The sequence below is a fragment of the Poecilia latipinna genome, unplaced genomic scaffold (assembly GCF_001443285.1).
Source record: "Poecilia latipinna isolate Pla-1442-1.1 unplaced genomic scaffold, P_latipinna-1.0 Scaffold1461, whole genome shotgun sequence".
Lineage (NCBI taxonomy): Eukaryota > Metazoa > Chordata > Actinopteri > Cyprinodontiformes > Poeciliidae > Poecilia > Poecilia latipinna.
In genome coordinates this window covers 148,960-160,150 of record NW_015114077.1, presented here as the reverse complement: position 1 = coordinate 160,150, position 11,191 = coordinate 148,960, and the positions used below count along the sequence as shown (strand labels likewise).

Sequence of the window (11,191 nt, the reverse complement as noted above, 5' to 3'; positions counted from 1 at the left end):
TCACTGCCAAGCTGCTCCATCCAGCCAACGTTCTCTCTTGAAACTCATTTTGGCCACACCTGTACTTGCACGCTTTGATTCTCTGTATTTATTTATTTATGTTTGCTTGTAGGCTTAATGCCTGGTAACATGTACACACTTGCAAGATAAACCAACGCTGTGTGGCACTGATAATTTTGGGGGAAATTTAATCACCTTTGGGGGATTTCTGATGTAATGTCGGATGAAAAATCTGTAACTCCATGTTGTTTACCTAATGAATCTTGGGGTGTGTCAGAACCGCTTAACATGGTCCTTCATGGTCCTGTATCCTGTTCAGAGCAAATATTATTGCCAAATGTCAACCTTTTGTTTGGTATCAAACACAGGACTCTTTTTGTGTATTTCACTGGAATGCTCTGCAGTATTGAGAAGTCTTTATCTTCTTTTTATGCCACACACATACACACACCTCACACCTTATCTCCAAAGAATTTTAAACCTTCCAATGTCCTGATACTACTGCATTTCATTGGTATTTTAAGCAAAGACTTGTAGGGTCTTAGAAGTCAGCTGGCATTAATTCCTCTGAGGCGAAGGGATTCTACCTCCCCTAGAAAGAAGCTTAAGATAAAGTTCTCCTGCTTTCAAATGAGTATTTCTCCGTTTTCACAAACATTTTATTTCATTTTCTGTACAGCTAAAGAATGACTAATTAATTCTGATTATGTTTATGTTCCATAATCACTTTAATGCTTCATATACAGTTATTTTTTTTCATTTGCAAACAATAAAGCTAATTTGACCAAGCGAAAGAGTTGACTAATTGTTTCATTGTTCTGAAGGTTTGTGGGCAATGGACTGTAATAAGAGCAGGTGTATGCATAATGTATCACAGTAAACAAAAATACAAAGAAACTGTGAATATTGATGCCGCTTTGTAGAGAAAAAGGAATATTTATTCTTCTCGTCGAAACTAAGAGTCGAGCAAGCTAACAAGTGCAACTAGCTAGCGCACACAGAAAATTGTTTGAATTAAAAATGACAAAAAACATAAGTTAGTTGTAATTTTCTTGCTTTACTGAACTGTTTGCTCAGTCTCATGTGTTGAGGTCAAACTAGTGTCCATTTCTCTTAAATTAACTTCTCCATTTCAATCACATGTATTCTTGCTAGTTTGGAGAACCAGGGATTAGCATGGGCGTTATGGTGGGACGACGTTTGAACAAAGCCTAGTTTTTGACACATAGAAATGGCCGCGGTCTGTGGCGAGCTAAGATCCATAACGAGGCGGGAGAAGCCTCTCTTCTTGCAGAAATCCAGAGCCTTCCATGTGAGCTGCGAGCCCAGGTTTCTGCGGCGCCACGCGAATGCCACGACCACGTGAGTCATCCGGGCGTAACTTCCATCTCCTGCGTCTTGAGCAAACTCTGTGCCGCTCACTCCACCGTTCAAGTCGTCAAACCTCTCGCCTTCTTCCACCCCCCTTTGGCCTGTCACCGCCACCATTCCCACCACCTTGGCCTGACCCTTGACGTCTGCCTCTGCCACCCAAAAGCCATTGTCTGGGATTTCCAGGTACCTTGCTTGAATGTCGGCCATGTCTGTGTTTAGCCTGCCCATCATGTAGCTATCGTAGATGTCATGGCAGCAGTAATAAATGAAGCCAGCCCAAAGGCTCCCAAAGAGCAATGCTTGGAAATAGGAGCTACCTCCGAGGACATAGCCGGCCATGGAAATACTGAGAGCAATCCCAACATGGTCTGGATTGCTTATTGCCTTGAAAAACGCTGGGTAAACATGTTCAAGTATCCCATCGTGAAAGAGTGACATGACCACATCTTGATCTGAGGGTTTGTATTCCCTGATGGAGAACTGGACTGAAAAAAGAAAGGGAGGGGGAGGGAAAAGAGTTTTCAGTGAGACTAATCTGCCTGTTGTTGCAATAATAAATTCCTGATGGATTTCACAATAGGCTCAGTAAGCTTACCTAACGCTTTTAAAAAATACACCCATCAATATACCTCTTACAGAATCACACAGTTTTCATTGTAATTAATGCCTTTGAGCTTTAATACAAAACCTCCATTTGCATGACAACCTGAGGAGAAACTCACAATTGAAATTATTAGCCTATTATTTCATTTTCACATTCCAAGCATGAGTCATTGTGAGATGGAATACAATTAGGTCTCAAATGCACTGCTGATAAAAATCCAATCAAGGTGAGATCTTGAGGCAACAAACAAAAGGTCTCCGGTTTCACTGAGTGCTGTTATATGTCATCTGGCATTTAATTGGTGACACTCATTCACTCTCTTTCTCTCATATTAGCAGCTGAATCTCAATTATAATCAACTCCTCTAGCAGGAAAAAAAGAGCTATCAAAAAACTGAAAAGAGTCTAACTTACAGTCGCTTTTGTGGGCCATGCCGACTCGGTCCCCTTGTCTTCCGCTTGCACTGAAGAATTTAATGCTGCTGCTGTGCCTGGACTTAAGCTACAGATTCTTATAATCAGTCGTTCATGAAAGGGATTGAAATTAGTCTGAGCATGCTCACCACACACACACACACACACACAACAGGAAGACCTTAGACGACTTGCAACCAATGATTGTTGAAAGCACTGAACAATGTGTATACTGAGCCACGCAGTTAAATTGAGATGATATCAATTTGTGGAAGTGTGTTAAAACTTTGATTGAAATTATTCACAGCAATGATTTGATTAAGAAACATAGACTTTTTTTTTATAAACTTAATTAGCTTAGTCAACAGAGTAAAGAACTCAATCACTGGGTTTCTTTGGGAGGATGAGCACAGATCCTGAATAAATTGAGAGGGGAAACTGAGCAGAATGTAAATACATTGCACGATTGAGGTTTTAATAGACAATCCCCAGCCTAAAATAATCATAATCATAATACAGGTGCATCTCAGTAAAACAGAACATCACTGAAAACCAGTGAAACTCATATTATTCGCAAAATTCAAAGTGATTACAATTGTCTCTTTCTGTTAAATTTGATAATTATATGAAATCTTTAAATGGAAACAAGCAACTATGTTTCTTTGAAAATGTGAATATTAAACTGGACCTAAAATACTGATGTTTTTAAAACAGAAATGCCAGCCTGCTTCTTTGTACATATTGTGCAGCATATGTACTCAGTATTTCGCAGCTCTTTTTGTATGAGCTGCTACAAAAAGAGCAGTTTTTTGTAGCCGCTCTTTTTGTAACACCCTCCCAACAAAGAGGATGTTATGTTGGGTCCAGTATTTTTCTCTGGAGCTTAGCTTATAGATTGCCTCAAGAGTTCATGTCAGGTGAATTCGGTTGCTGATCAAGCACAGTGGAACCATGATTTTTACATTTCACTTGTCCACTCAATAATAAAACGGAATCACTGTTTTTCCCTTACTCTAAACAATTTTTTGCTAGGATACACCACTTTTGTGGGAGATCTTCCTAGTCACCAACTGTCAACTGGACTTTTGAAAAAACTTGGTCTTTGTTCGCTCTAAGCTATTCTGAGCAACGTTAAATGAAATAAACTTCAAGTCCTACATTTTATGTGTAATGATGCTACATAACATGAGTTTTTGAATTGTACTAATAAACTAAATGAAATCTCAGATGATATTCTGGGTGACTGATTTATGAACCTGTACAAGCCTTTGTGAGTAAACACATTCTGGGAAAGTTTTGGCTGTTTCCTTTCTGCCGTTGAAGGTTAAAATAAAATTAATACTGTCAGCCTCTCTGACATAAAGGTGTCCTAGCCTGTTGGTGTCTTGTGCAATAATCTGGTGGCCCCTGGACATAATTTAATTTTCGTTGGCAGGAGAGGGGCCTTTACACCTGCTTAAATCAATAGCACTGTCTCATGAATCCATAAGGGCTGGAAGGTTGAGTTGTACAGGAAGCTTCTGGAATCGACTCACAACCACCATGCAAGTTCTAAATCCTGAACCTCCAACCTCACCAACACTGAAATCCCTTTTGGTGAGGACAAATCCCCGTAAAAGTCTTCCTTTCCCATTTCCCAGTCTGATTTAAATCCCATCGGATCAATCTAAAAGCTCCGGCAACATTAAAGAAACAGAGGGAAATTAAAAGCACATCGTTGTTGGTTTGATTAAGCTCAGTTTGATGCATTTGAAGCAAAGTAATTAATTCCCACGTTCTGTGGAGAACTGAATTAAACTCAATAAATTAATGTAATAAAATGCTAAAGGCTGCAGATGTGTTGATTTTCATTTATTAGTGGTAGTATTATCGCATATGTTTTGGTGTTGTTAAGAGTAGACACAAAACGTTTAGCACTGCAAGCATAATTATCATGATTCATCCAGGAAAAGGTTTAGATGAATACAGTTTGTTAAAGTAAAAAGATAACTTTCTCAGTTGACCATATTGTCTGATTTGACAAAAAAAAAGAAAAAAGAAAAAAAAAAAGACTAATTATGCAACTGAAATATTTGAAGTGGGATAATCACAGCATGGTGGCGCAGAAGGTACAACTGCTGCTTTGATGCACAAAGGATGAAGTTTGGGTTTTCTCTCTGTGCATGCATGGGTTTCCCCAGGTACTCCAGACTCCGCCCACTTTTCAAAAAACATAACTTTTTGGGTTATTTGTCCCTATGGTTTTCCTCTGTGTCTTCTTGTTGCTATGTGATAGACTGGTGACCTGTCCACAGTGTACACTGCCTTTAGCCTGATGACCATTAAACACAGTGTTCTTGATGTGGCCCTCCAAGGATTAGCAGCTATACACAATAAATGGATGGATAATTGTAGCAGGACAGGCCAGAAATTGTTCCTGGAAAAAGAAATGTGGTTCTGTTGTTGGTTTTGAAAAAAAGACAATAGACTGCTTGTTATAGTAAGGAGTTGCATGAGCAACTTCTGAGGAGGGAGCTAGCTGAGCAAGTTGGCCAAGTTAAGAGACATGGAATGTGGAGAATAAGGCTGAGCAGCAGCTTTAAGCCGACCAGAGCTTAGAAGCAACCTGCATGAAAAAACATCACAGTCTTGCACATATTCCTCACCTTGAAAACAGGGACCGATTATTTACAACTGCAAGTACACAAGCAATTTGCTCCTGCAAGTAAGACAACTAAATCCACAGCATCATGGTATTTGTAAAGGTGGTTGAAATCATGAATACTAGCCAATTTTCATTCAAAACCTTCAGATATCTGCTACAAGGGTTAAAAGAGATTTAATCTTTTTGGCATCATTAAATAAGTTCAATTAGGTCAACAAAAGAATGGTTTCACCACAAGAAATTTAAAGCTTTTGATTTGCCTACATTTAATTTAGAACAAGCTAACAGAAAATATATAACCTGTGAAAAGAATAGTAGGAAATATATGACTTTACAAAATGAGAGGGCAAATATTGTAGTAGTTTCTATTAGTATTAAAGTTCAGGGATGGCATTTTAAAGCAGGATTAGGTTTTGAACAATATCCCAAGCTTTAGACATCTCTGTCCCATCTATAAACTGAAAATGAAGACAATATGGCGCCATTTTACACCAAACAAGAAATGGCAATCCTCCTGAACTGGCAAGATGGTCAAGGATCATATGAACACTGGATTCTGTGAGAAGTTGATTTGAGTCCCTGAGGATTTCCAACATTGTGCAGGTCTCCTAAATCGAACCCTCTGTGGCTCACACTTTACCACTTTCCTCAAAATGTTATTCTGTAACAATTCTTCAATTATAGAATAATTAACAAAACACATCAGAGTTAGGACTATAATGTTCAACATATGCGCAGCTCTTCTGTCTTTCGTAAGGAAAAAAGAAAAGAAAAAAGCCAGACTAATTTGTTTCTTTTTCACCAACAGAATGACTCTGAATTTCTCATTAACGTGGAGCAGAACATAACAAGTGACTTCCTCTAAAACTTCTTCTCATTTTATCTCACAGCTTCTTTGTTGGTGCATCAGGAAAATACAATACAAAGAGCAAGGACACCATTAATAGATAAAACTTAACAAAGACGATGTATAACTAGAACAACCATTGAGTGAATTTTTTTGTTGTTTTTTTTTTTTGTTTTTTTTTTTACCAGAAATAGAAAATGCTAAATTCACAACTACCCTGTTACAATTTGGATGTTTCCATGGCAACAGATACAACTGACAGGTATCACTAATAATGAAGGATAATGAATTTAAAAATAATATAGATTTGACTGTTTTGACAAGATTACCTATAATCACCCCCTGAAAAATCTGACAGAGTAACATGAGTCCCCTGTACTTTACATTCTACTGCAATTTTACTAATGTGAGGTTTGGCTGTTGCAGAAACTGAAAGAGACAAGTAACAAAACAATGATTGAAAATTACTTTAGAACATTGATGTGCAGGATTTGGGCTGGGGAGAATAATGCAATCTTGCCTGGAGGGAACAAAGCTGCTGAGGTCAACAAACACTACCAGACAAAAGCAGGACTAACATAGCCTTGAAAATGTGATCGAGAAATATTCACACCATAACAGGGCAGCTTGTGGGCGTCTGTATTAAAAATTGTTGCAGAAAACATATGGGTCCTCGTCCGTAGCGTCAGGCCTTTTATGACCACACATAATTTAACTTCTGAGTTCTGGAGATAATTACACAGTGAATACATCGTTGGCTGAATACTGAACAGTTCAAAGATGCAATAAGCAAAAAAATAAAAGGATGGTGGGAATGGAAAATCACAATGCAGCGCTGTGTGTCACCTGTTGTGCTCTTTGTTTTGGACAGGGGAACTGTACAACTCAGTACAATGTGGGAGTGTATTTCTACATGTGTCTGTAAATATATAACTATCATTATAAGTCACAACATTTCAGTGTTGTTATAACTACTGAAAGTACTGACTTTCATGGCATATTTGGATCGATTGAGGATGAAAATGGCAACATTAGTTATATTTATAGCTGGTTGGTTCACTTTCAGGTTATACTCTCAAACAAACCAAGTCCTTTAAAAACCTGTTCACCCCCTTGACTGTGGTGGCGCTGCATCAAGAACCACAGAAGGAATCAACATGAAAACTTCTGAAGAAGACACTGATTGCAACTTCCATCTATGAGAAACGTAAAAAACAATGGAGTGTCAGATCTTAGCAGTTGAATAATTTCTCTTTTGTCTTTTGGTATTTCTACCGATAATGCTAGACACTGGTGTTTTTTATTTGGTTGTATTTAATCCCTTGCACTACAGTCTGCTTCCTGCTTTTGGAACGGTCTCTGATCTGCTTGGCATTCACATTTGAACAGCACCAGAGTTCGGTTCAACTGAACAGAGACCTAGGATTTCAGCCAGAGCAGAGTTTCTTTCTGGTGAGCAGAATTTGATTACACATTCACACCTCCCCAAATTAACCGCACTTTCTAAGGAAACAACGTGTAGTTTGATAAAAACTGACTTTTAGGTTTTAATGTACCCTGAAAGCTCCGTGACAGCTGATCCTTAATGACAAATGTTTAACTCAAAAACCCTCGTCTCTGACAACATTGAGGCAGAGGTTTTAATTTTGATCCAGTTCTCATGGATGGCAGCCTCGCCTCTGTCAGAATGCCTCGGGGGTTTTGAAATGTTTAGGCTGGGTGTTTGTCGGGCAGGAAATGACAAGTACACTAATAATGAGAATGTGAATGCAGACCCTGTTTCATAAAAAGACTTATTAGTAAAGTCCTCCTGTCCATAACACTTGAAGTAATTAAAAGTCTTAGCCTTTATCTGAGGAAATGTAAATGGAGACATATTGACTCTTTGCTTTACTTTTCCTTCAGATGCTTTTAGGTTTCTTCAAGTTGGGTCACCATATTATATTGATTGCAGAACTGCTTGAAAAATAAAAGCCTCTTAGCTCTGTTTAGCGTATCATCATAATCATCTCTCTCTCTCTCTCTCTCTCTCTCTCTCTCACACACACACACACACCTACACACACACATAAAAACACACAACTTAATCCACTTTTCTTCCAAAAAGAAAAGTGTCAGGCTGTTATTAGCCTCTTTTTGGAGTAGTGTAATGTATTTCAGCAAGATAATACATTGATATAATTCAGAATCAAACACGTACATGTGGCTGTGGGTCCATTGATAAAACAGTTACAAATACTCTTCAATTTATTGATCTGTTTTGAAAAGATTGTGTGTTAAAGCTTTGAAGGGACTTGGCATCCATAAAGCTGAAGATTAAAGCTGAAGAAATAATCAAGATGAACATAAGAAATATAGTACAAGTCTTTTCAGCACATCATTAAAGTTTGTCATAAAATTAGCTAAGAGTTTTTCTGAGCTGATTGCCCATCGTCTTGAAGTTGAAAGTCATCAGATACACCTGAGATGCCTTGGAAACCAAATAAAAACTAAACTGCTTCATTGAAAGTACAGTGGAGACATGGGTACCACTGAACTGAAATTTTATTCATGGTTGTATTCTTCCACAAAGACTGAAAGGGAAAGAGCCTGTTTAGTATGCTTGTCATAACGCTTTGACATTAAGGGATTAAACCATAAAAGTGTGATTTCCCCTTCATATCCAGTGGCAAGACATCTTTTAATCAAGCCCTAAGCAAACTTTTCTCCCCTTCTCACCGCTTTTCCAGAAACCTGGAAACAAATCTAGTGTGCGGTCAGTCAAGTGACTACAAATGAAAACTACATATTGCTGTCAGCTTGCTAGACCAGTGCATTTCATCTGATATTGGACATCCAAGTTAAACATAATACACTGCTCAAAAAAATAAAGGGAACACTCAAATAACACATCCTAGATCTGAATGAATGAAATATTCTCATTGAATACTTTGTTCTGTACAAAGTTGAATGTGCTGACAACAAAATCACACAAAAATCATCAATGGAAATCAAATTTATTAACCAATGGAGGCCTGGATTTGGAGCCACACACAAAATTAAAGTGAAATGTTCCCTTTATTTTTTTGAGCAGTATATTTTTTAAGCATTACAATGAAACGAGCAAAAAATAAACAATGAAAAAAAATCTAATTTGGCTCTATTAAAACATAAATAATCCCTATCATCATTTGTAAATTTGGCATGCCCATCAGTAAAGTGCTTAAGTCTCTTCAGACCTGATCAGGACTAACCTGTGGTCCTCAGGAGTTTCATGACAGTTATTATGTCACTGAATAAAGGCGTATTTACAATAATATTTTATTGTAAAGGCAATCATAATGCTACTGCGCCTTGATACTGGGCAGATCGAGGTTTGTCTGCAGAATCACATCTTTGCTATTTGTTTCCTCAGAGTTACTTCCCTGTAGGAAGTTTCTTCACCTCCACCATCAGTTTAGTCTTCTTGAGTGATACTAGGTAAAGATTTGATCTATAATCTGAGCCTCACACACAGTATTCCCATGTTAGGTCAGAACAACATGCTTGATGGTTGGGTTTCTGTGGCATGTTTTTAGTAAGCCTAAAACACGCAACAGAAAAAAAATATATACTAATCGTAAACAGATAATATAAAGCTCTGTTAATCTATTTATCATAGACTAAACAGAGGAGCAAGTAGTTTACTCTGTTGAAGAAAGAGACGTTAATTAGACTGTAACAAGCATACAGCATTACACAACTAATTCAAACATGGACCCGCCCTGTTCTGCTCCTATCAGTCACACATCCCAGAAGATTTACACTTGACTCACCATGAAAGTTAAAACACACAATAAAACTGAGCTGAAATATGTAAAAACAAAACAAAACAAACAAAAACATATACATTACAGTGGCATTTTTCTGTTACACCTGTTTTCCAAATTTATATGTAACTTGACAAGCCAGAGCAACTTTATTTTCTCTTAAGTTACTGCATTGGTTGAGCTTTTGGAGCCAAGAGGGTAAAAATAGGGCCGGAGCTACCTAGCGATCAAATTCTTTCAGCATTCATCAGATCTAACCATCCAGGCAGAACGGAGCTAATTGAGGTTTCAGGCTACAGTAAATTTGTGAATTTTGAGAGGAAATTGTGTCTTTATGAATGTTTGACAGACACCTTTTCAACTTGAATACAGTCAAAAAAAATACACAGTGCTCACTCATTATTTCCCTGAATGGTTACATTCTGGTTCGTTCTGCAATACACCAGGTGTGTTATGTGATCCACAAGCTTGGCTTCAGTTGTGTTCCCCTTATTCCACTCACGCTGGTGGATTCCCAACTTCTGGTTATGATAAATCTGAATTCAGAATGCCGTAACATGACCAAAGTGTGTGAAGTCGCAGGGAGGTCAACCTCTAAATCGGACCTTCCTCACTAATCCAAAGACTGCATTCCTCAGAGCATTCCTGAGTTTCCAAGCTTATTCAAAGCATCTTTACACTATCAAAGTCCATTTTAGTCTTACTTTGACAGAGCAACAACACAGCACTGCTCATGAGTCTTCAGCTATCAAAATGTGGAAGGTTAGCTGCAAATAAAACAAAGACTTTGGAAAAGGGACGGAAATATGCAATCATAGGATTTTGTTGTGATATATTTGCATCCTGTGGTAAAAGCAGCAGACGTACTGCAAGCAACCCGCTGTTATGGAGTTCTCTGTGTATCGGCTGATGCACAGCTTCAGGCAAGTCTGTGATTTCTTTTGGATATTGCCTATTATGCTGGGTTTTTACACATCCCAGTCACGAGTGCTGTTTAAAGGCCATTACAATTCAAATATTATAAAAGCATCTCCTCTGATTTTTTTCTTTGAATTTGTACTAGAAATATATTGGAATCAAAGGAGGCGACTGGAAAAAGAATCATGGTTTAATAACTTATTACTAGTGTTGTTGAGATTCGAGCTGACATATTATGAGAACTTTCATTTGGTTTAATCACATAGACTAACAATGTATAGAGGTTATAACGTTAGTAGGGCAACAGTCCCTCGTTAACGATCTAATAAACAAAGAATATGTCCATTTGGCCATTCTGTTTTGATTATTATTCTGCTCAAAAACCCAAAGAAAACTTAGTTTTAGTTACAGCATGTAGGTGTCTTACAGAAAGAAGAGCCTGGGTTCGAATCTACTTTCTCACTGCATGTTTTATTAAAAACTGCTGAGTTAATCACTAATTTAGTTCTGTCAAATAAAGCACCAAATTATGCTGTTGCAGTGAAAGATTAATTTATCTTAATTATTTTTATTTATTTATTTTTAACTAAAGGTGCCATTTAG

The 11,191-nt window shown here is 37.7% G+C and overlaps 1 protein-coding gene across 1 annotated transcript; it reads right to left on the bottom strand.

The window, feature by feature from the left end:
* Window positions 1-1,091: 1,091 nt before the first annotated feature.
* On the bottom strand, window positions 1,092-2,519 carry LOC106962796 (probable N-acetyltransferase CML3). Its single transcript, XM_015057414.1, has 2 exons — window positions 2,392-2,519; window positions 1,092-1,859 (listed from the first exon to the last, which is right to left on the bottom strand). The coding sequence occupies exons 1-2, from the start codon at window positions 2,408-2,410 to the stop codon at window positions 1,114-1,116; spliced, it is 765 nt and encodes a 254-aa protein (XP_014912900.1). The 5' UTR covers window positions 2,411-2,519; the 3' UTR covers window positions 1,092-1,113.
* Between the last annotated feature and the right edge of the window lie 8,672 nt (window positions 2,520-11,191).